The sequence below is a fragment of the Jaculus jaculus genome, chromosome 13 (assembly GCF_020740685.1).
Source record: "Jaculus jaculus isolate mJacJac1 chromosome 13, mJacJac1.mat.Y.cur, whole genome shotgun sequence".
NCBI lineage: Eukaryota > Metazoa > Chordata > Mammalia > Rodentia > Dipodidae > Jaculus > Jaculus jaculus.
The window spans coordinates 3,570,928-3,595,301 of NC_059114.1; the positions used below are offsets into that span (position 1 = coordinate 3,570,928).

The following is a 24,374-nucleotide window of genomic DNA, read 5'->3' on the forward strand; positions in this document are numbered from 1 at the left end:
AGATATAGGAACTAAATATAAAAAACTCCTGTGACAAATACCGGAGGTGGAAAACTTATGACAACCTGTCCTACGTTGTGTGTCTTATGAATGGACTGGGTCAGAGACACATATCCTTCAGCGCACACTTGGTAAAATGACATAGTCCTGCAGCTATATTCCTGTACGATTTATCCTTAAAGAATTTTGTAAATGGAATAAAGTATCTAATTCCCAGAATAGGTCTGAGAATATGGCCCGAGATGCTGATCTAAGGAAGGATGGTTCGCCATCACCCTAATCTCCTCAAAACGTCTAAGTCACTAAAACACGGGAATGAAGCTCAACATAACTCACTGTCATCCCCGATATCTTAAAAAACAACCGACCTTTTCTCAACTACCCATCCCTCCGGCACACAGGCCATTCTGTTCTACTGTGCCAATGTCTAGGGTTTGGTGCAAACAGCTCCAGGGAGTGCCTGTGCTATTGCTTCCGCGAAAAACCCGAATTTTCCTAGACCTTCCAGTAGAAACGAGTTGCTTTATGTCCTCTGGACAAGATAAGAGTGTGCAGAACCGGGTCCTGCCCAAAAGATGTGCGAACGGTGCCGAGAGAAACAGTATTTTTAAGGAAAACCCGAAAGTTGTCACGGTGAGAGCGAAGTTTGGAAGAGAGTTGGGGGAATGAGACAAGTTTCAGGGTGCGGGTTTCGGAGGTAGGTGTGGGCAAAACAGCAAGGATGACGCCTAAAGCCTCTCGGATCCGTTCTGCCCAAGTCCCCGATGATTCCGTGTGCCCATTTTTCCTCTTTTTGTCCTTTTACAAGCGGCAACAAACACAGCCACCAGGCAGGGCGGAGGATCTGCTCGCCGGCGGCGCGGCGCAGGGCGCACGAACCAATCACCACGCAGCGCCGCTCTATATAAACCCCGGGCCGCGGCGCCGACCGCACGCTGCTCTCTGTGGTACAGCTGCACCTTTCTTTCCCTCTTCCTTTTCCTTTTTTTTTCTTTTAGTTTTGCTTCCTCGACCGGATCCCCATCATGTCGGAGACCGCGCCCGCCGCCCCCGCCGCCCCGGCCCCCGCCGAGAAGACACCTGTCAAGAAGAAGCCTAAAAAGGCTGCAGGCTCCGGAGCCAAGCGCAAGCCCGCGGGTCCCCCCGTGTCCGAGCTGCTGGTCAAGGCCGTGGGCGCGTCCAAGGAGCGCAGCGGGGTGTCGCTGGCCGCGCTCAAGAAGGCGCTGGCGGCCGCCGGCTACGACGTGGAGAAGAACAACAGCCGCATCAAGCTGGGGCTCAAGAGCCTGGTGAGCAAGGGCACCCTGGTGCAGACCAAGGGCACCGGCGCCTCCGGCTCCTTCAAGCTCAACAAGAAGGCCGCGGCGGGCGAGGCCAAGCCCAAGGCCAAGAAAGCCGGCGCCGCCAAGGCCAAGAAGCCCGCGGGCGCGGCCAAGAAGCCCAAGAAAGCCACGGGCGCCGCCACCCCCAAGAAAGTGGCCAAGAAGACCCCGAAGAAGGCCAAGAAGCCCGCGGCAGGTGCTGCGGCCAAGAAAGTGGCCAAGAGCCCCAAGAAGCCCAAGGCTGCTGGTGCAAAAAAGGCGGCCAAGAGTCCAGCTAAGGCCAAGGCCCCCAAGCCGAAGGCTGCAAAGCCTAAAACTTCCAAGCCAAAGGTCACCAAGGCCAAGAAGACGGCTCCCCGGAAGAAGTAAAAAGGCTGCATGCCATGCTTCGAAAGAATCTCAAAAGGCTCTTTTCAGAGCCACCCACAGATCTCCCTGTAAAGAGCTTAACACTTAATAAAACTAAAGATGTTTTACAGCATCAGGATGAGCAGTATGGCAAGAGAATTTAAGATGCTGAGGTACTATTGCATATCAGTGTGCATGGGGTCCTTGGATCCCCAGTTCTGGGAGCTGGAATGGTGGTGGCATTGAGGGTCTGCGCCTATCCGGTTGAGATGTGTACCTGGGTTAAAGGCGCGCCTGTTTCCGCTTGCTGGGAGGATATGAGATTTTATTTTTCGCGCCCAGGCCTGTTCGAGCCGCATTCGCCAGGCAGTCCGGAGGAAGAGCTTGTGGCTGGCCTGGCCCAGCGGTCTTAGCCAATCCTGACGACCCTTCATTCCTGCGTGGGTGCTGACGTGTCGCCAGTCCAGGGCGGAGATAGTGCATTGCTTCATGGGTCATGGGAAGCCGAGGAGGTTTTGCATTTCGTAACTTTTCCAGTTTATCCTGGATAGATGGGTGATAATCGGGCCTAGACTGAACAATTTGCGAATTCCTTTAAAGTACTGGGGTTATACTCTTCCCTACCCGCATTCTGGTGTTTTTAGACTTCTCAGTATTTGAATGCTCCCTAAATTTGCCTGTATATTGCGAATAATGATGGTAAGGAGTAGGAGACAGCAATTTCATTTTTCATATAATAGACTCCAGTTCCTGGAAGACTGTTTAGATGCCAGGGTGAGTGTACCCCTTTATTTGGGGAGCAGTGCAGTGCAGTGTGAGGGTAACAAGGAAAACATTGAGAAGGTCGCATGCTTTGCAAGTAGAATAATTTCTAATGTTGGGCCAGAAAATGAATTTCAGGAAGGCGACTTGATGTCTCCAGGTATTTTAAAACTTGTTACAGGGTCTTGGCCTCGCACAGGATGCGTTTAAATTCACAGCAAACTTAGCCTAGTTTCTAGTGCCAGGACTGAAGGCATGTGCCATCGTGACAGGGCTTTATTAGTTTTTTTTTTTTCATGTATATTTTTATTTGAGAGGGAGTGAGAGAGATAATGGTCCTCCAGCCTCTGCAAATGAACTCAAACGCATGAGCCCCCTCGTGCATTTATTTGGCTCACATGAGAGTTGAACCGGGATCCTTTGATTTTGGTAGGCAAACGTATTAACAGCTAAGCCATCTCCAGCACTATTTTAATTATTGTTTTTTAAAATTATTGCTTTAAAGGAAGCGAAGGTAGTACGTTTCTTAATGAGATAAGAAGGACTTTCACGCCAGAGAGAGAGGAGAAACCCCTTTTTAAAAAGTCATGCTCACTTTAAATGTTACTGACTGGTCCTGATTACTTATTTTCTACACGTGTCAATGCAGAGCAGAGGAAAATGTCTCTTGTTTACATCCTCTTTAATAGCTAGTAGGTCATTAATTTTTACATCCATATATATATATATATATATACATATATATATATATATATATATGCTTTAAGCGAGCTAGAGTCTCTTTTTGCTCTAGCTCAGGCTGACCTGGAATTCTCTACGTATTCTTAGGGTGGTGATCCTCCTACCTCTGCCTTCCAAGTGCTGGGATTACCACGCCCGGCTCGTGCTAATATTTTTAATTAAGAAAAAGTAAATAGCCTGTGGAGGCCTCCGTCATGCTGTTGAATGACGCTAGCCTCTATGACACCTCAAAGTCCAACAAGACAAGGGCAAGGGCCAGAATGAAGACGCTGGCTCCCTTCTTTTCCCTGTCCTGGGGCGGATTACCCAGCGCTGTAAGATTTCCTTGTATTCTACACTGGAATGAATGTTACCTGGTGATGCTAAAGTTTGAGGACAACAGCCTATCGGCTGGGCTGGGGCCTCCAACATGCCTGTTGGCACTGACCTGCCAGCCCAGGCTGACCAGCTCAATACCCAGCCAGGTGGTGGAGCTGAAGGGTCTGGTTCTGCCCCTTAATGAGTCCCTTAATGAGGGACTGCTGTTGTGTTTCCCTATGTGGCCTGACCCTCTCTCCCCAGGACCTACCACCCTCCCTCCCCTTCTTCTTTTTTTTTTTTAATTATTTTTATTTATTTGAGAGCAACAGAGAGAGAGAGAGAGAAAGAGAGAGAGAGAGAGAGAGAGAGAGAGAGAGAGAGAGAGGGAGAGGGGAGGGTGCACCAGGGCTTCCAGACACTGCAAATGCGTACGCCCCTTTGTGCATCTGGCTAACATGGGTCTTGGGGAATCGGGCCTCCAACTGGGGTTCTTAGGCTTCACAGGTAAGCGCTTAACCGCTAAGCCATTTCTCCAGCCCCCTGAGACCTTTTTCTTTTTTGTTTTTCCTCTTTAAAAACAAACAAAAAACGTTTTTATCTCTATTTTTTACAGATTATATACAACTCCCAAATAGGGTGTTCTGCCTTCAAATAAAGGTCACTCCTTCGTGATTTAAGAACAACAACAAAAATAAATAAAAAAGGGAAACATACCTAACTTTCAGCAGGAATCTTATTTCTTCAAAACACACTTGAGTTCATAATTTCTTCTTTCTAGGGAAGACAACACCACAAATCCCTTCTTGCTATGAGAATGTGTTATGGGGTCTGGTGTTGCACAAGATCATTGACTTACAGAATGTGAGGCAAAATTTTATTGGGTAAAAAGAAAGAAAAAGAGGAAAGCTTGTGCGGCAGTTCTATATCCCAGAGCTCAGGATCTTAAGAGGCAGCCATGATCTGTTGGGCATTGTCAGCTTTAATTGGAAAAAACCACATGATGTTTATAGTAAAAACAGGATTGGGAGTAAAATCACAAAATTACACACTGTTAAGCAAGGGGGGGGGGTATTACAGGATGTCACAAGATTACAAAGGTCACATAGGTAGACTGAGGAAAGAAATTCTATGCTATGTAATCACAAAGATGCAGGGAGGTCATGGTAGTTTGCACAGAGGGATCATCCCATTCCTTAGGTAACAATAAACAGAGGGATCATTACATTCCTAGGTAGCAGTAAACACCTGCATTGCACAGAAGAATCATCCCATTCCTTTCACATAGCATTTTCCAAATGCTTTAGGTGGTTTGGCAAATGAGAGAACATGCAGTAAGTGATTTAAAAATCCTTTGGGGAGCTGGGTTTGATGGCGTACACCTTATTCTCAGCACGGGGGAGGCAGAGGTAGGAGGATCAATGTGAGTTGGAGGCCACCCTGAGACTACATAGTGAATTCCAGGTCAGCCTGGACTGGAGTGACACCCTACCTTGTAAATCCCCTTCCCCCATCGCCACCAAAAAAAAAAAAAAAATCCCTTGGGGGCTGGAGAGGTTGCTAGTGGTTAAAGCACTTGCCTGCAAAGCTTAAGGACCCAGGTTCAATTCCCCAGTACTCATGAATACCAGATGCCATGGGGTGTAGCGCATGGGGTGTAGTTCCTTTGCAGTGTCTAGAGGGGCTGGTGTGCCCATTCTCTCTCTAAAAAAGAAAGAAAGAAAAAAATCCTTTTGAAGTTTTAATAGTGGATCCTTGAGTACCTGAAACTATAAGGTAGGGTCTCATGCTAGTCCAGGTTGATCTGGAATTAACTATGTGAATTCTATGCTCACAGTGATCCTCCTACCTCTACCTCTGGAGTGTTGAGATTAAAGACGTGTGCTGTCCAGTCCCGGCTTCTTCTTCTTCTTCTTCTTCTTCTTCTTTTTTTTAATACTTTTATCTATTTGAAAGTGTTGGGGAAGGGAGAGGAAGCTTGGACCTCTTGCTATTGCAAATGAAAGCCAGAATTTGTATATTTCATTTATGTGGGTACTGGGGAATTTGAACCAGGATTGGCAGGCTTTGCAATTGAAACAGGAATTTTGGGATACCCTGCATCCTTGAACTTAAAGAATTAAAATCCATAGATCACGATGTAAGGGTCAGAGAGACTTTAGAGAGGGAAGGAGGTGAGCGGGGGCAAGCCTGTATTGTGACCCAACTGAGGTCATTCATAGATTCTGAATGGGTGCTGAGCTATCCAGCCATGATGCTGTGATTTGGTACTGAGCTTAACCAACCACAAGGTCTGGATCACATTTAAACCATGTTCCTTTCCAGAGAGGTGCTCAGGTTGTTTATATAGAAACAGATCTTGGGATCTTGCCTAGAGGCAAGATATTAATAAGGAGAAGCCAGAGTCTTCTCTGATCTGTATCAAAGTGGAGACTTCAAGGTCAAGAACAAGGACATTGCTGCTTTTTTACTTTTGGGGCCCATTCACCCTAAACAGCCTCACAAGCAAGTAAGTGCCTTTAACTACTGATCCAACTCCCCTGTACCTATTCTCAAATTCTTTAAGATTTGTAATGACCTTATATATCATGACCTCAATTAGGCCTCAGTGTAACTCACTGACAATAGGATGAGTTAAAACACTTGTTTTTGACAAGGTGTGGTAACCCATGCCTCTAGCACTGGGGAGCAAGAGGTAGAAGGATTGTGAATTCAAGTATACCCTGGGCTACTGTGAGACCCTACCTTGAGAAACAACAAGGACAACAAAAATAAATCTGGTTTTTGTGTTAATACTATTTTGTTTGTGAATTGAATGTGCCAGAGCATTTACACACCTCTGTTAAGAGATTCTTCATTGGTGGCTGATTAAAATTTTGGGTTATAGAGAGTTGGACTGTTACAAATCTAGACCCACATTATCTTGGAATATCTTTTGCTTCCTTAATATTGACTGTCCTCTCTATGTGTGAACTAAGGCACTTGCCTGCAAGGCCAAATGATCCAGTTTTAGTTCCCTATGACCATGTAAACGAGATGCATAAGGTGGCACATGTGTCTGGAGTTGATTTGCAGAGGTTGGAGGTCCTGGTGTGCCCATTTGCTCTCTCTCTCTCTCTCTCTCTGTGTCTGCCTCTTTCTCTTTCTTTCTCAAATAAATAAATTGAATAATTTTTTTTGTTTTGCTTTTTGACATAGGGCAAAAAGTAATTCTTTTAAAGGAGCCAGTGTATTCTTTTTTTTTAAATGTATTATTCATTTATTTATGTGAGATAGAGAAAGAGGCTGACAGAGACGTTCTTGAGACTGCCCTTGCCACTTTGCTAGAGGTCAAGGGAGAATCTTCCTTCGCGTCACTTCTTGCTAATGGACCATTCTAGATCTGTTTTTTTTTTCTTAAACTCAACCTGAGTGCCTCCATAGAAAGTAGTTCTCCTTTCCTAGAATTAACGCTAATGGAAAGATTAAACCTGGAACTGCCCTTGTGACTTAGCTAAGCCCCCATTTAGGCTTAGAAACCAGGTTATGGAGCTGGTTGCTCTGCCTCCATCCAAAATCTTGTTTTCTTTCTTTCTTTCTTTCTCTCTTCCTTTCTTCCTTCCTTTCTTTTTTTTGAGGTAGGGTCTCACTCTAGCCCTGGCTGACCTGGAATTTATTATGGAATCTCAGGGTGGCCTCAAACTCATGGCGATCCTCCTACCTCTGCCTCCCCAGTGCTGGGATTAAAGGTGTGTGCCACTGTGCCCGGCTTTTGTTTTCTTTTTAAACTGTTTCTTTAAAAAGAGATTCAATGATCAGACATGAAGAATGCATTACTTGATGCTCACTCTCTGTCCTCAGACTGCTCCCACCCCTCATGGAAGAAGAGCAGAGATTTTTTTTAGTTCCTTCTTAGGCTTTATTAAAGAAGTAGGGCTTTATTATTAAAGAAGTAGGGCTTTATTTTACTGTTTTGGGCCTCTTGTGAGCTAGTTAATACATAAGGCTTTAGAATACTGAACCGGATCTGACATGACGATTCCACATGGTGTACATAGTGTCACTTCCTCTTGTATTCCTGTGCCTTGTACAGACATTCCTTCACATGGGAATTAGAACTTGCTTAAGTATTCACTTTGCAAGTAATTATTGCATTTAAGTTTGGTCATGAGCAACTTGGTATAACTGACTAGAGATGAATGATGTCCTCATTATAGAGCATACCCAGTCTCCCTTCTTGGACATTAAAAAGAAAATTTAAAAATTTACCTCAGCAAAGCTGACAGAATTAAGGTGGTGAAGCCTCAGCATACCTACGCCTTACTGAAAGCCATGCTTTAATCAAGGGTGATGGTTCATGTTTATAATCATGGCACTAGAGAGACTCAGGATCATTAATTTGAGGTCAGCCTTGACTGAGTTGCATGGATGATTTCACTGTTTCCTTGTCAGTTTTTCAAGTCTACTCTCTCCCCTACTTTCCCTTAATTCTGGTATTTCCAGAGAAACAAAATATACCAGTTGAGCTAGGCATGGTGGCATATACCTTTGATCCCAGAACTAGGGTGGCAGAGGTAGGAGGCTCACCATGATTTCAAGGCTGGCTCTCTCTCTCTCGATAGATATAGATGATATAGATATAGACAATGAATGAATTGGGATGCCAGGGTCTCTTGCTCCTGCAAAGAATTTTCAGACACATGTTCCACTTTGTACATCTGGCTTTACATGGGTACTGCGGAATCAGCTTGGTACACTTTGCAAGCAACCATCTTTGAGCAGTGAGCTATCTCCCCAACCCCAGTAATAGGTTTTCCTAGTATTCTTGACCCTTCTCCCCATGGCTCATTATTCTTTCCAGCTGAAGCATGCCAGTAACAAAATGTTTACACCTTTTGGAGCAAAAATTTACAGGTATGAAATGTAAATATTTACTATAGGTTGTTAGGGTAGAGAGGATTTGGAGAAACAACATAATGGTACTTCCATTTTTCTTTCATTAAAATTTAGCTTGGGCTGGAGAGATGGCTTAGTGGTTAAGGCATTTGCCTGCAAAGCCAAAGGATTCAGGTTCGATTCTACAGGAGCCACGTAAGCCAGATGCACAAGGGGGCACATGCATCTGGAGTTATTTTGCAGTGTCTGAAGGCCCTGGTGTGCCCGTTCTCTCTCTGAGAAATAAGTAAACAATTGTATTTAAAAAAAAAATTATCTGGAATTTTCACAAAGCCATGAATCATACATACACATTTCATACTTTTCCAAAAAAAGTTATGTGTTCTGTCAAGTTATGTCGGATACCCAGATAAACAAAGATTTGAATGAGAACAGCTTAACCAATTCATCTGATTTTCATTGGAACCTTCAATGTGAGACCTCCAAATGTGAGGTAATTTGTACTTTTTGTGTTCAGGTTCCATGAAGTATGAATACGAAATGCGACTGGAGGAAGTGGATCATTTAACAATTGTAGGCTGAGTTGTGAGGAAAGCCAGCAAGGCCTCTCTGTTCATGGGCCGTCATTCCTTCTTCCTGGGTATGGGGTAGGATTGACTCCATAACACCATACAATCTAAGGAGGTTAGAAAAGTGAGATGACCAGACTTAGGCCTTCCTATACTTGCACTGGGGAACAACTCTCCGTGGTTTCTCAGCTTCAGGGAAAAGAAATCCTAATTGCTATCCCTCGTTATGGGAGACAGTTTGGGGTGAGAACACCCCTTGTCAGCTACTGCTAGGGCTTTCTGCAGGGTGTTTTTACTTACGTCATTACTGATTTGAGACAGAAAAGACAAAAGTAGGGTGTATCAATGGCCTCCTGCCACTACATACCTAACTTCAGATCCACGTTCCACTTTTACACTTCATGAGCATATTGGAAAATGGAGCATAGGCCATCAGTCTTGGCAGGGCGCCTTTATGCAGAGCCATGTCTCCAACCAATTTTTTAAATTTTATCTTGTGCCCATACAAGCAGGCACATAAGGCTGAAATAACTTGTCTACAAACTGCTATACTTAAAGGAATATCTTTCTTTAATCAATTCTCAAAACACCTTACTTTAACCAGCGTATTTATCCAGTGTTTGACTTTTAAGGTCAAACACAGCGAAATACATGTCATATACAGCCAATAAAAGATTGGAAATTGATGGTGCTCACTGCCTTGTGGGTACAGTAGCACCTGCCTCCAAAACCGTAAGTGGTGAGCATTGACTCAGTACCCATTTTCGTTACTGATGCTAACCTTTATACCACGTGTAAGGTCTCTCCGTACCAATGAAATTTGCTACATTGCGTGGTAGAGTCACAGCACCTTAAAGAGGAAGGAGTTGGCTCTGAAAAGAGCCTTTGTGTCGGATTCTGACCGTCAGGGAAGATCGTTTAGGCCCTCTCGCCACGGATGCGGCGCGCCAGCTGGATGTCCTTGGGCATGATGGTGACCCTCTTGGCGTGGATGGCGCACAGGTTGGTGTCCTCGAACAGCCCCACCAGGTAGGCCTCGCTCGCCTCCTGCAGCGCCATCACGGCCGAGCTCTGGAAGCGCAGGTCCGTCTTGAAGTCCTGCGCGATCTCGCGCACCAGCCGCTGGAACGGCAGCTTGCGGATCAGCAGCTCGGTGGACTTCTGGTAGCGGCGGATCTCGCGCAGCGCCACGGTGCCGGGCCGGTAGCGGTGCGGCTTCTTCACGCCGCCCGTGGCCGGCGCGCTCTTGCGGGCCGCCTTGGTGGCCAGCTGCTTGCGCGGGGCCTTGCCGCCCGTGGACTTGCGCGCCGTCTGCTTCGTGCGGGCCATGGCAGGAGAGAGAAAGACCCGGAGGATGTGGGGTTGGAGATTGCGCGGCTGGCCCCTGTATTTATACCGGCACTGAGTTGCTCTGATTGGATTGGGCTCACTGTCACCCTGTCTTCCGGTTCCCAAACCCGGAAGTGGCCCTCGAGAGTTATGATTGGTTAATTCTTTCAAATCCGCTTCTGATTGGTCAACCTCAGCTGTCATCCTGCCCTTGCAAAAATCTTACGCGCTTCGTTCCCGTTAGGTGCAGCGAAATTCCAATATGCTTGGGTTTCTTGTTTTGTGAAGATCAGTTTCGACGCAAGAGGAGGCTTTAGCCTTGTTGCGTGTTTTGAATACTGGATTTTGGTATGGACACAACTTGAAAGCTTTTGCTATGTGCCTCCGTAAAAGATGGCGACGGTCTCCTGTTTCTCACACCGCCACTGGGGGCGCCGCGTCTTGGGATTCCTGTCGGAGTGGTGGAACTAGTCTGCACGTTTGGGACGCAGTGCTGAGGTGCTCTCGCCTAGACAGCAGAATTCCTGTTCTTTTCAGGTTCAGACACGGCAGTTTCCTCCTTTTCCAATGAAAAAACCAGTTCTCTGCGCTGGTTTGGGGAGATGGCTTGTCGTGCAATCATAACTACCTAAATTCAAATCCCCAGGATTAAAGTAGTTAATAGAGTCCACAGGGACTAAATTCACTACTGTGTTTTGTTCACCAATATTTGATACCCCGTTAGTGTTCATTTTTCCCCCAAGACGATTAAAAATATCGTTCTGGAGTTACTAATTTACATACTGTCAATCTACTGTGGTCCAAATCAGAGTCTAGACCTGCAAGTCTTCGTTTGCATATTTCTCTTGTATACAAGACCTGGGTGAAGGAAGGTTTCCAGGAATTCCTGTTAGGCTGTGGTTGTTATTGCGGTTCCGACTTCCAAACCCAAGTTCCCCCCTAGGCCTCTTTTCTGACGTCTTTTCAAACCCACTGCTGCCTGGTGCATTGTCATGTTCAGGCATCTTAGTAATGACAGGGGCCCAAAGTGGACAGTATTCTCTTGGCTAAATGATGAAATGTCCTTATTCCCATAAGGGAAAAATCTAGATTATTACACTATTTTGAAATTTTAGAAAGTGCTTTCCTTATTCCTACCTCTTTAGGGGGTACTTCCACTCGCCAAGAAGGTCCTTCCTAAATAACTAAGATTTCTGGGAACATTGCCCTTTTCCAGAAGTCCTGACCCCAGAGTCACTTTAAGTCAGGATTTGGCTAGATCATCCATTGGGAATCATAAAGATCCCCACCCTGAGTCTTCAGTTGGTCTTCTCAAACCCCCTTTGGATTTCTTGGACCAGAGGTTAGGGATAGGTTGTAGGTGTTTCCTTCCCTTAAGCGCTCCTTTCTCTAATGCTTTAAGCTATAATAAAACCTTTCTGAATCTTATCTGTAGATTTCATTCCTTGACTTTCAAAGACAAGAATCTGGAGACACCCAAAAAGTATAGGTTTATTGGCACACCATATTTTTGAACTGGCAAGGAAACCTATAATCTTGTAATAATGTTAAGATATTCCATTGTGTTTTATAAATATATTTCTTCGTTTATAAGTAAAGCCTAGTTCAAAACACAAGATGGTTGTGGTTTATTTCAACTTTCTCTTCCATCCAGGGAAAACTTTAATATCTGATTGGGCACATGGCAAGTTTCTAAAACGTTTTTGTATTACTCCCCCCCCTTTTTTTTGGTTATTCGAGGTAGGGTCTCATTCTGGTCCAGGCTGACCTGCCTGGAATTAACTTTGTCATCTCGGGCATTTTTTTTTTTTAATTTTTTTTTTTTTTTGTCTTTTTTGCGGTAAGATCTCACTCTATCCCAGACTGACCTGGAATGCATTTAACAGCTCGAAGCTGGCCTCGAATTTACAGAGTTTCTTCAAAGTGCTTGAATTGAAGGCATGCACTACCATGCCCTGCAATATATTGATTTTTAGCACTTGAATTTAACCTTTAAACAGTGGTCGTCAGACGATCATAATCTCCAGTATTTAAATTTGTAACCTTTAAAGTGACTACCTGTGGAGTTGTGGAGTTCAAAGTTGCCTAGTGCTTAAGTTGTGATTTGGCACTTTTAGTTATAGTGCTGATGATGTAATTGCATGTACTTTGAAAATTGAAAACCAGAACTGAGCGTGGTGATGTGCACCATACTTTCAGCTCCGTTGGACACTGCTCTAATGTCTCCTCCGCATATTGCTGCTCTAGGCTGTCACGCCCTGATTTTGGCTTGCTTTTATTTTAATTTTTGTATTTCTCATCTTCAGTTAGTGCTGGGAGATGTTTTCCTTTAGGAGATAGTGATGGGGCGGGAGATGGTCCTGAGATACATCTTTCTGCTTTTTAAAATGCACTATTTGTGTCCTAAATGCAATGGCCTAGATATAGAAGCATTGTGCTTTGAGCAAATTTGAATACTTAAAATCTTGGTATTAGAATGACCTCCAAAACAACCTATTTGTGATAGCTTTAATGCAGCTATATTTTTTAGAGATTAGCACAATTGCGTAACACAATGTTTCCATAATAGGGTGTATCATTCAACATGTAAATCTTCCATTACTTAAAAGATTTTCATTTTTGCTGGAAAAGATGGGCTGGGGAGCTCGCTGTGAGGTTTAAAAGCAAAAGATGGGCTGGGGAGCTCGCTGTGAGGTTTAAAAGCACTTAGAAATAAAAAGAAAATAAAAAGAAAAAGAACAGCACTTTCTTGAAGAGTCCCTGGAGTGCCTATATTCTCTTACTTTCACAGATACTACATATCTGTGAAAACTACATATGATATTTAGATCATGATGCTAGTTATGTATTATGAATAGCATTACATCAAATTCAGTGGTTTTCAACGACACACGTGCTCCACCCTACAATTTCTATGGGTCTAGGTATGGCTTAATTTTCCCCTCGCTGCTTGGTAAGGTATATCGGTATACTTACCTGGTGGAAAAGCATAAGATTAGCCCTTAAAAAAGTAGTTTGTAGAAACTAAACTTAGTTTGGCCCGCCATGGTGGCGTATGCCTTTAGTCCCTGCACTTGGGAGCAGAAGTAGGAGGATCAGCATGAGTTCGAGGCCACCCTGAGACAACATATAGGACAACTCCAGGTCAGACTTGACTAGTGTTAAATCCAACATAAAACAAACAAAAAGCCGGTACTTTTGCAGGACTGTTCTTTTGCAATCTTAGCTGGAAGTCTCTGAGTTCCTAGAAAATGCTTAAGAGTTCACTGCTTTATTTCCCAGTGTTTCTTCAATTTGGGCCCTGTAGGCACAATTAGATATGCTGCAGGATTCAGATCTCATCTCTTGTACTGGGCTCCGCAAATTACCAACATTTAGGTTAAGGATCAGAGTAACCCTAGAAGTCTTAGGTGAAAGGCACCATGTGAATACAGATTCATAGTGTTTTGGTTTATCTGAATACTCAAAATGACTTCAACTTAGTTAAGCTTTCTCTCGGGTTTTGTGTTCCTACGCTCAGTTTAAGTTCCTCTTTAACTGATGCTACCACTCAGATGACCTGATCCTCCATTTACGATACAGAAAGCGGTAACAAACCTTCAGCCCAGTGAGACCCACAGACAGTAACCAGTGCTCAGCTTTTGTGTGAAAAAGTGGCGGCCCTGAAAAGGGCCTTTGTTTGTGGCGGGGGAGGGCGCGGGGTCCTCAGCCGCCGAAGCCGTAGAGCGTGCGGCCCTGGCGCTTGAGCGCGTACACCACGTCCATGGCCGTGACCGTCTTGCGCTTGGCGTGCTCCGTGTACGTGACGGCGTCGCGGATCACGTTCTCCAGGAAGACCTTCAGCACGCCGCGGGTCTCCTCGTAGATGAGGCCCGAGATGCGCTTGACGCCGCCGCGGCGGGCCAGGCGCCGGATGGCGGGCTTGGTGATGCCCTGGATGTTGTCGCGCAGGACCTTGCGGTGCCGCTTGGCGCCGCCCTTGCCCAGGCCCTTCCCGCCCTTGCCGCGACCAGACATGCTTACTCGATGGGAGAGAATCTACACAGGGTTCACGGGGCTGCTTCTTCCCTACATTTATGCTACCATGTCGGACCTGTTTGAAAACCTCACAGGCAGGGGTGGAAACAATCAGTCCCCGCCTTCCAGTGAGAAAGTAGGTGGAGCCAGAGGACGACAAAGCTCTAAATTATAATTTAATCTGTGCGTGTGTGTGTGTGTGTGTGTGTGTGTGTGTGTGTGTGTAAAATAAACAGGCAACATAAAAACTTGAACCTTTCTCATTTCATCAAATATTAAACATTACATAGTTATTCTTCCGGGATGTTTCAAGCACAATTTTTTTTATTTGTTGTTGTTATCATTGTTATTTTCAGTTTTTAGAGGTAGGTTTTGCTCAGGCTGACCTAGAATTCATTATGTAGTCTCAGGCTTGCCTCAAACTCCAGGGAACCCTTCCATGTCTGCCTGCTGAGTGCTGGGATTAAAGGCGTGTGCCACCACGCCTGGTCAAGCACATTTGTAGTAACAAGCTTATTAGAATTGCATTATTGTGTTTGTGTGGTGGGTACCATGCCTTTAATCCCAGTACTAAAGGTGAGGTAGGAGGAGAATTCATTTGAGTTCTGAATCAGTCTTGGGTTAGAGAATTTCAGGTCAGCCTGGGCTAGAGTGAAAACCTGCCCATCCTAGTGTGTCATGGGAAGCATTCTGAGGCCTTTTGATAGATGCAAAGAGGAGTTAGGGCGCTGAAAAGCGGCACACTTACCTGGGAGAGCTCTGGGAGCAACTGCATTGAAAAGAAGGCTTCTGAGGTTATGCACGAATTACCTGGTGAAGGGCATAAATATTCCTCTCATGCCTGTAGTTGATATTTGAGGTGGGTCTCTTGGCCTGAGAATCAGTAGGCTCCAGTGGCATAACTCTTAAGGGAGGGCATCTTGATCAGAGGATTTGTGTGTGTGTATGTGTGTATTAGAGGTAGTCTCACTCTGGTCCAGGATGACCTGGAATTCACTACGCAGTCTCAGACTGGCCTCGAACTCTTGAGCGCTGGGATTAAAGGCATGTACCCCCAAGCAGGACCAAAAATTCTTATAGATTAAACAATGAATAAGTGTCCTCTGCTTTGTGAAAGGAGTCATCATCTTGTCATGAAGGCTTAGGCCTATGTGGTGAACAACTGGATAAAGGAAATGTGTAGTTCTCAAGGCAGCAATAATCAGTGTCATTCTTCCCAAGACTCCCCCATCTTAAAAATTATGTATTTAGGCTGGGCGTGGTGGTGCAAGCCTTTAATCCCAGCTCTCAGGAGGCAAAGTCGGAGGATTGCCACGAGTTTGAGGCCACCCTGAGACTCCATAGTGAATTCCAGGTCAGCCTTGGCTGGAGTGAGACCGTACCTTGAAAAACCAAAAAAAAAAAAAAAACCAAAACAAATTACGTATTTAAAACCGGGCGTGGTGGTGCACGCCTTTTATCCCAGCACTTGGGAGGTAGAGGTAGGATCACCGTGCCTTCGAAGCCATCCTGAGGCTACTTAGTGAATTCCAGGTCAGCCTGGACCAGAGTGAGTGAGACCCTACATTGAAAAACCAAAAAAAGAAAAAAATATTTTTTTTTTTTTGTTTTCATTAGACAGAATGAGCACAGTAGGGCCGGAAGTCTAGACCCAATGTGCCACCTTGTGCATCTGGCTTTATGTCACCACTGGGGAATTTAACACTGGTACTTAACAATAGCCCATGTGCCATTTTTCCATCCCTGAACCTCAATTTCTGTGAGGCTTAGATGGGTCCTTTGGGAGTTGAACCTGGGGGGCAGGTTTTACAAACATGTGCCTTTAACTTCTAAGACATTTTCCCTGCTGCTTTGGGTCTTGGTGAGACAGTGTCATATCCTAGACAATGTATGGAATGCAGTATTCTGTCCTGGCTGGCCTTGAATTTAAAATTCAAAAGTGCAGATGGAAATTCAGGAGTGGAGGGGGAAACCATAAATGAAGTTTTTGCACTCACAAAACAAATCTCCCCGCAGCACACCGAGTGCAGGTATTACGGGCAGGAACCATATGATCACTGCTGTTCTGTACTCTTATTTTAGGAAACAGATTAATCTGACAGTGGATGGGCGCAAAAAATGCAGTGTCTCTGTCAATCAGCTTGTAGTGTCCTGATAGCTTAAGGCCTGTAAGATCCAATTATCAGCAGACACCAGGACGCCAATAGACACAAAACCATAACAGTTTTCTCAGGCGGAAATGGGCTGTTTCTGGTCTGCTGGAAGAAACATCTGAACATGGAGCCTGAAGCACCCAGGGGCAGATAAAGCATAAAAGCTCATGGAGATGCCTAGTCCCTAGTCTGTTCAGTGCCAGGAAGAACCTAAGACATTCAGGACGTTGGTGTGGTCACAGGGATAAACAACCTGAGAAGGACAGAAGCCCATTGCTAGTACTGTAAAGTTCAATTGGAAGTTTGGAAAGGATATTAAGGTAACAGAAAGGCGGATAAAAGTGCACGCCTCTTCCCACATTTGCAAGCTTTCAAAAGCCCCTTAAGTCGTCTCATGAACCTCGAGATGTCCCACATATGAATAATCAATTCTCAGAAAAGTAGAGCTCTTTTATAGAAATGGTGTTGGCTCTGAAAAGAGCCGTTGGTTTATCTGATCATCCGCATGAGTAATTCAGGCCCTCTCGCCGCGGATGCGGCGCGCCAGCTGGATATCCTTGGGCATGATGGTGACCCTCTTGGCGTGGATGGCGCACAGGTTGGTGTCCTCGAACAGCCCCACCAGGTAGGCCTCGCTCGCCTCCTGCAGCGCCATCACGGCCGAGCTCTGGAAGCGCAGGTCCGTCTTGAAGTCCTGCGCGATCTCGCGCACCAGCCGCTGGAACGGCAGCTTGCGGATCAGCAGCTCGGTGGACTTCTGGTAGCGGCGGATCTCGCGCAGCGCCACGGTGCCGGGCCGGTAGCGGTGCGGCTTCTTCACGCCGCCCGTGGCCGGCGCGCTCTTGCGGGCCGCCTTGGTGGCCAGCTGCTTGCGCGGGGCCTTGCCGCCCGTGGACTTACGCGCCGTCTGCTTCGTGCGAGCCATACCTTTGGATGAGGAGGAACTGAACGGGTGTCCAAGTGAAATTTTACACCGGCTACCTATGTATATATACAAGGAGCGCCGCCTTCTGATTGGTTTAGAGAAAAGCAACAGCTAGCATCCAATCCCTGGTCGAAGGAACGCCTATGCGTCTAGAATTTAAATAACCATTTATAAATTATACAATCTTGCTTTCAGTTATTTCTCGCTGGTGCTTTTATTTAAAATAGTGTGTACTCTTTTCATCATATAGTTGACTCCTTATTAAGCTGATCTGAGATGTTTGCTGAGTAACAAATTTAAGCGCCAAAATTTTTGTATTTGAATGGATCAGGCCTCATGTAATTGGTCAACTGCGATTTTAACGTTCAGTTCTGTTGAAAGGGTAGCGTGCCACAAAATCTAGACTCATTTAAACTTTAATGTAATCAAAGAAAGGCCGACTTGCTCTAAATACCTCGATTTTGTGACGCAAAATCTTCAAGCCCTCTATTTTACTGTTAACATGCACCAGTCCTGTACACTTAAAAAAAAGCCACTGTGTTAATCGCCGCGCAGAGTTGGCTTCACATTTTTGCCCAATCTACAAATGGCTGGTAGTTTAATGAGTGAATTTTATTAGAAGCACCAGAAATAAGAGTGAGGTGTATTTTTAGTAACTTTAGATGTTTTGTATATCGGTCTTCATTTAAAGAAAGGACTTTCTAAGAACACATCTACAGACACGTTGTAAACTTTCCATTATGCTATTAAGTTTCACTTAGTAGTGCTTCCAGACTTCACGTGACGTTTTTAAAGTTAATGGTTCTCATGGTTGAGACCATTCTGTATATAACCAAGTAGTCTAAGAATTCCATGCTCTTTCTTTGAAACTGTGGGTGGCTCTGAAAAGAGCCTTTGGTTGATCGCTGTCGTGGGTAGCGGGTTGGCTCTCACTTGCCCTTGGCCTTGTGGTGGCTCTCGGTCTTCTTGGGCAGCAGCACGGCCTGGATGTTGGGCAGCACGCCGCCCTGCGCGATCGTCACTTTGCCCAGCAGCTTGTTGAGCTCCTCGTCGTTGCGGATGGCCAGCTGCAGGTGGCGCGGGATGATGCGCGTCTTCTTGTTGTCGCGGGCCGCGTTGCCCGCCAGCTCCAGGATCTCGGCCGTCAGGTACTCGAGCACGGCCGCCAGGTACACCGGGGCGCCGGCGCCCACCCGCTCGGCGTAGTTGCCCTTGCGGAGCAGCCGGTGCACGCGGCCCACCGGGAACTGCAGGCCGGCCCGAGAGGAGCGCGTCTTGGCCTTGGCGCGCGCCTTGCCGCCCTGCTTGCCGCGTCCAGACATGATGTTATGCCGTGAACGGAAGAACAGTGACAAGAACTCAACAAGAGAACAACAGTAAGACGCGCCTCAGCTTACTAGGCCAGAAGGTTCTTATAGTGGCCGAGGGAAGCGGAGGAGGTGCACTCGGATTGGTGGAAATGGTGCTCCAGCACGTAGCCAATGAGAAAGGAGAAGCTATGTAATCTCATTTACATGCAGTGACGTCACGAATTCTTCCTTACCTCGTAACTGGCCGTTCCGAGATCCTTCATTTGCATAGACGTCCCATAAAAGCTCGGTCCCTGCTTCATGCTCTCACTAGAGGTCGCTGATCGTGTTTTGTTCGCGGTTCTTCAACAGCCAACATGCCCGAGCCCGCGAAGTCGGCGCCGGCCCCGAAGAAGGGCTCGAAGAAGGCGGTGACGAAGGCGCAGAAGAAGGACGGCAAGAAGCGCAAGCGCAGCCGCAAGGAGAGCTACTCGGTGTACGTGTACAAGGTGCTGAAGCAGGTGCACCCCGACACGGGCATCTCGTCCAAGGCCATGGGCATCATGAACTCGTTCGTGAACGACATCTTCGAGCGCATCGCGGGCGAGGCGTCGCGCCTGGCGCACTACAACAAGCGCTCGACCATCACGTCGCGGGAGATCCAGACGGCCGTGCGCCTGCTGCTGCCCGGGGAGCTGGCCAAGCACGCCGTGTCCGAGGGCACCAAGGCCGTCACCAAGTACACCAGCTCCAAGTAGACGCCGCGCGCCAGCGCCCCCTCCGGCTCGCGCACAAAGGCTCTTTTCAGAGCCACCATTTTTTCATTAAAAAAAGCTGTTGCACTTCGTTTTTCTGTCGCCATCTTAGAGAACACAGTGGTATGCTTCTTTTCTTGGTGATGCGACCATGGTCGTGCCCTTACTTATTCTCAGTCCTTGCGATTGTTGAGTAGGGAATTTCTGTGACTTGAAGGTCAGTGAGGCACTACAGGGTTGCAGATCATTCTGTGCTTCAGCAAGATCCTGGCTAGGAAAAAGTGAATGTAAGGTAATGCAAGTTGCATGTTCTTGTCAGGGTTGTCAGAAAGTATGTGAAACACACAGAGAAAAACAATTGAAAATAAAAAGAAAAGGAAAGAAAGACAGGAAATTCCCCAACAAAAATAGGCCACACCAGCTCTACAGAAAATACTTGAATGGCCTGGGAGATGACTTAGCAGTTAACTTCTTGCCTGTGAAGCCCAAGGACAAAGGATTGATTCCCCTGAAACCATGTTAGCAAGAGGTACCAGGGGGCGCACGGTTCTTCCAGTAGCTGGAAATCTTGGCGCACCCGTTTTCTTTCTCAAATAAATAAAAATTATAAAAAATACTAACCCAAAGAGATACTTGAAAGAATGAATTCTTAGTGCCAAAGGAGGAAATAGGGAAAAATAAACCACACTCAAATAACAGTTAAAGCAAATTAGTAAAGGGAAAACAAAACACTACAAAATAAGAATGGCGAGAATACATACATAACTTTCAATAATAATTGGTAATACAAATTGCTTCAATGCTTGCAGACTAGGTTAAAAGGCAGGATCCAGCCGTTTGTTGGCTCCAGGAAACTCTAAAAAATAGATACCGCCTTAGGGTGCAGGGATGAAAAACTGCCTTTCAAGCAAATGGGCCTAGGAAACAAGCAGGAGTTGCTATCCTAATAGCTGACAGGATAGACTTCAAACCAACAATAGTGGGGAAAGATGAAGCAGTCATTTTATATTGACTAAAGACACACTCCAACAGGAGGACATTACAATCTTTATTCTCCTAACATGGGAACTCCCAGTTTCATCAAACATTAACATCCAACACAAGTATAGTGGGAAACTTCAACACAACACTCTCATCAATTCACATGTTATCTGGGCAAAAAATAAACGGAGACATCTGAATTAAATGATGTCATGGAACAAATCGATCTAACACATCTACAGAACATTCCATCCAAATGCTGCAGAATATGATTTTTCTCAGCAGCACATGGAACATTCTCTAAAATAGACCATATATTAGGACACAAAACAAATCTCCACAAATATAGGAAAACTGAAGCAATCCTTTATACTCTCTCTGACCACAATAGTATTAAACTGCAAATAAGCAACAAGAAAAGCTACAGAGTATACAGAAATTCATAGCTAAACTGTACACTGCTGAATGATCAATGGGTCATTGAAGAAATCAAAAAAAGAAATCAATAAGTTCACAAAATCAAATGATGATGATAATAGAACATACCAAAACTTTTGGGATACAGTGAAGGCAGTCCTAAGAGGTAAATTCATAGCTCTAGGTGCATATATTAAGAAATTAGAGAGTTCAAAAATGAACAATTTAATGCTTCACATTAATGCCTGGGAAAAAGAAGAACAAGGCAAACAAAAAACCAGTAGACGAGAAGAAATCATAAAGATTAGGGCAGAAATTAATGAAATAAAAACAACAACAAAATCAATCCAAAGAATCAATGAAACAAAGAGTAGGTTCTTTTAAAAGATAAATAAGATTGATAAGCCCTTATCAAATTTGACCAGAGGAAAGACAGAAGAGACAAAAATTAATAAAATTAGAGATGAAAAAGGCACCATTGCAACAGATATTGAAGAAATTCAGACAGTTATATGGAAATACTTTAAGAATATATATGCCTCTAAGTTTATAAATCTGAAAGAAATGGATGATTTCCTTGATTCATATGACTCACGAAAATTAAATAAAATGAGATAAACCATTGAAATATACCTATGACAAGTATAGAGAAAGGAGCAGTTATAAAAATGTCTCCCACCTAAAGAAAAGCCCAGGCCGAGATGGATTCACTGGTGAATTTTACCAGACCTTCATGGAAGAATTAACACAACTGCTTCTCAAACTTTTCCATAAAATAGAAAAGGAAGGAATTCTACTGAACTCTTTCTGTGAAGCCAGAATCACCCTCATACCGAAACCAGACAAAGACAGAACAAAAAGAGAAAATTACAGACTAATCTCCTTCATTAACATAGATGCAAAATTCTGAACAAAATATTGGCCAACAGAATACAAGAATATATGAAAAAGATTATTTATCCTGACCAAGTTGGCTTTATCGCAGGGATGATTCAACATATACAAATCGATAAATGTAAATACATCATATTTTGTCTGAAGGACAAAATTAACATGATCATCTCAATAGATGCAGGAAAGGTATTGGACAAAATCCAACATTCTTTCATGTTAAAAGTATGAGAGAAACTGGGAATAGAAGGAACATATCTCAACATAATAAAAGCTATTTATGACAAACTTACAGCCAACATAATAATAATAAATGGTGAAAAACTCGAAGCTTTATTACTAAATTCAGAGACAAAACAAGTGTGTCCACTGTCCCCACTTAGCCTTAGCCATAGCAATAAGGCAAAAGACACTCATAAAAGGGATACAAATTGGAAAGGAAGAAATAAAATTATCATTATTTTCAGGTGATATAATTCTACACATAAAAGACTCTAACAACTCTACCAGCAAACTGTTAGAGCTGATAAACACCTACAGTCATGTAGCAGGATACAAAATAAATATACAGAAATCAATAGCTTTCCTATATACTAACATAAACATGGGAAGAATGAAATCAGGGAATCTCTCCCATTCACAACTGCCTCAAAAAAAAAAAAAAAAAAAAAAGTACCTTGGAATAAACTTAACTAAGGAAGTGAAGGACCTCTATAAGGAGAACTTTAAAACACTCAAGTAAGAAATTGCAGAAGACACAAGGAAATGGAAAGATTCAATATTGTGAAAAAATAAATCTTACCAAAAGCAATCTACACATTTAATGTAATCCCCCCTAAAATTCCATTGGCATTCTTCACAGGAATAGAAAAAAAGCAATTCTAAAATTCATTTGGAAGCCCAAAAAACCTCAAATAGGCAAAACAATTTTACGCAACAAGAATAAGGCTGGTGCTATCACCATGCCCAATTTTAAGTTACATTACAAAGCCATAGTAACAAAAACAGCATGGTATTGGCACAAAGGCAGACATGTAGATCAATGGAACAGAGTAGAGGAACCAGATGTTAACCCAGGCAGCTACAGCCATCTGAATTTTTACAAAACTGCCAAAAATATTCATGGGAGAAAAGACAGCCTCTTCAACAAGTGGTGCTGGGAAAACTGGATATCTATATGTAGAAAGGTGAAAATAGATCCTTGTCTTTCTCCCTGCAGAAGAATCAAATCCAAGTGGATCAGAGACCTTAATATCAGACCTGACACTGAAATTGCTAGAAGAAAACATAGGAGACATTCTTTGACATATTGGCATAAGTGATGACTTTTTGAATATAACCCCAATTGTTCAGAAAATAAAACCACTAATCAACTATTGGGATATGATGAAATTAGAAAGCTCTTGTACAGCAAAGGACGCTGTGAATAGAGCAAAGAGACAACCTACAGAATGGGAGAAAATCTTTGCTAGCCTCACATCTGACAGAGGATTAATATCCAGAATACACAAAGAACTCAAAAAACAGAACAATAAGAAATCAAACAACCCAATAAACAAATGGGCTATGAAACTAAATAAGGAGTTCTCATCAGAAGAAAGATGGCGTATAAACATCTAAAAAAGTGTTCTACATACATTGCTATCAGGGAAGTGCAAATTAAAACTACTTTGAGATTCCATCTCTCTCCAGTCAGAATAGCTACCATCAAGAAAACAAATGAAGGGCTGGAGAGATGGCTTAGCTGTTAAGCTCTTGCCTGTGAAGCCTAAGGACTCCGGTTCGAGGCTCGGTTCCCCAGGTCCCACGTTAGCCAGATGCACAAGGGGGCGCACGCATCTGAAGTTTGTTTGCAGAGGCTGGAAGCCCTGGCGCGCCCATTCTCTCTCTCTCCCTCTATCTGTCTTTCCCTCTGTGTCTGTCGCTCTCAAATAAATAAATTAAAAAAAAAAAAGAAAGAAAGAAAGAAAGAAAACAAATGAAGGCTGGAGAGGGCTTAGGAATTAAGGCACTTGCCTGGGAAGCCTAAGGTCCCAGGTTCAATTCTCCAGGTCCCACATAAGTCAGATGCACAAGAGGGTACATGCATCTGGAGTTCGTTTGCAGTGGCTGGAGGCCCTGGTGCACCCATTCTCTCCCTCTCTCTCTCTCTTTCTCTTCCTCTGTCTGTCTCTAATAAATAAACAAAAATAAATCTTAAAACCAAGAAAGAAAACAAATGACAATAAATGTTGACGAGGATGTGTTAAAGGGGAACCCTTCTACACTGTTGGTGGGAATGTAATCTGGTATAGCCATCATGGAAATCAGTGTGGGAGGTTCTTGAGATTGCTCAAAATAGATTTGTCATATGATCCAGCTATAGCACTTGTAGGCACATATCCTAATGACTCTTCTCACTACCTTAGAGATACTTGCACACCTATGTTTATTGCTGCTCTATTCACAATAGCTAGGAAATGGAAGCAGCCTAGATGTCCATTCACAGATGAATGGATAATAAAGATGTGGTACATCTACACAATGGAGTTCTATGCAGTGGTACAGAAAAATGAAATTATGAAATGGATCTGGAAAGGATTATACTAAGTGAAGTAACCCAGTGTGATAGTTAAGGTGTTGTCAACTTGATCTGTTTAGTAAGCCACAGAAATCCCTTTTGGGTGGGTCTCGGAGGTTGCTTCTAGGAAGGATCAACTAATG

General features: G+C 44.3%; 6 protein-coding genes across 6 annotated transcripts; 2 read left to right on the top strand and 4 right to left on the bottom strand.

Moving 5' to 3' along the window:
- The first annotated feature begins 1,025 nt into the window (after positions 1-1,025).
- LOC101617764 (histone H1.3) lies at positions 1,026-1,793 on the top strand. Its single transcript, XM_004670835.2, has one exon. The coding sequence runs from the start codon at positions 1,026-1,028 to the stop codon at positions 1,689-1,691; it is 666 nt and encodes a 221-aa protein (XP_004670892.1). The 3' UTR covers positions 1,692-1,793.
- A 3,274-nt stretch (positions 1,794-5,067) lies between these two features.
- Positions 5,068-10,243, bottom strand: LOC123454083 (histone H3). Its single transcript, XM_045132203.1, has 2 exons — positions 9,817-10,243; positions 5,068-5,170 (listed from the first exon to the last, which is right to left on the bottom strand). The coding sequence occupies exon 1, from the start codon at positions 10,241-10,243 to the stop codon at positions 9,833-9,835; it is 411 nt and encodes a 136-aa protein (XP_044988138.1). The 3' UTR covers positions 5,068-5,170; positions 9,817-9,832.
- A 3,701-nt stretch (positions 10,244-13,944) lies between these two features.
- Positions 13,945-24,374, bottom strand: LOC101593673 (histone H4). Its single transcript, XM_045132230.1, has 3 exons — positions 24,370-24,374; positions 23,684-23,687; positions 13,945-14,261 (listed from the first exon to the last, which is right to left on the bottom strand). The coding sequence occupies exon 3, from the start codon at positions 14,258-14,260 to the stop codon at positions 13,949-13,951; it is 312 nt and encodes a 103-aa protein (XP_044988165.1). The 5' UTR covers position 14,261; positions 23,684-23,687; positions 24,370-24,374; the 3' UTR covers positions 13,945-13,948.
- LOC123454086 (histone H3) lies at positions 16,927-17,338 on the bottom strand. Its single transcript, XM_045132207.1, has one exon. It carries the CDS (start codon positions 17,336-17,338, stop codon positions 16,928-16,930), a length of 411 nt encoding a protein of 136 aa, XP_044988142.1. The 3' UTR covers position 16,927.
- Positions 17,969-18,660, bottom strand: LOC123454090 (histone H2A type 1). Its single transcript, XM_045132214.1, has one exon. The coding sequence runs from the start codon at positions 18,658-18,660 to the stop codon at positions 18,268-18,270; it is 393 nt and encodes a 130-aa protein (XP_044988149.1). The 3' UTR covers positions 17,969-18,267.
- On the top strand, positions 18,975-19,396 carry LOC123454093 (histone H2B type 1-C/E/F/G/I). Its single transcript, XM_045132217.1, has one exon. The coding sequence runs from the start codon at positions 19,005-19,007 to the stop codon at positions 19,383-19,385; it is 381 nt and encodes a 126-aa protein (XP_044988152.1). The 5' UTR covers positions 18,975-19,004; the 3' UTR covers positions 19,386-19,396.

Coding starts and splice junctions, on each gene's coding strand:
- LOC101617764 (XM_004670835.2), top strand. CDS start 1,026: ATGTCGGAGACCGCGCCCGCCGCCCCCGCCGCCCCGGCCCCCGCCGAG.
- LOC123454083 (XM_045132203.1), bottom strand. CDS start 10,243: ATGGCCCGCACGAAGCAGACGGCGCGCAAGTCCACGGGCGGCAAGGCC.
- LOC101593673 (XM_045132230.1), bottom strand. CDS start 14,260: ATGTCTGGTCGCGGCAAGGGCGGGAAGGGCCTGGGCAAGGGCGGCGCC.
- LOC123454086 (XM_045132207.1), bottom strand. CDS start 17,338: ATGGCTCGCACGAAGCAGACGGCGCGTAAGTCCACGGGCGGCAAGGCC.
- LOC123454090 (XM_045132214.1), bottom strand. CDS start 18,660: ATGTCTGGACGCGGCAAGCAGGGCGGCAAGGCGCGCGCCAAGGCCAAG.
- LOC123454093 (XM_045132217.1), top strand. CDS start 19,005: ATGCCCGAGCCCGCGAAGTCGGCGCCGGCCCCGAAGAAGGGCTCGAAG.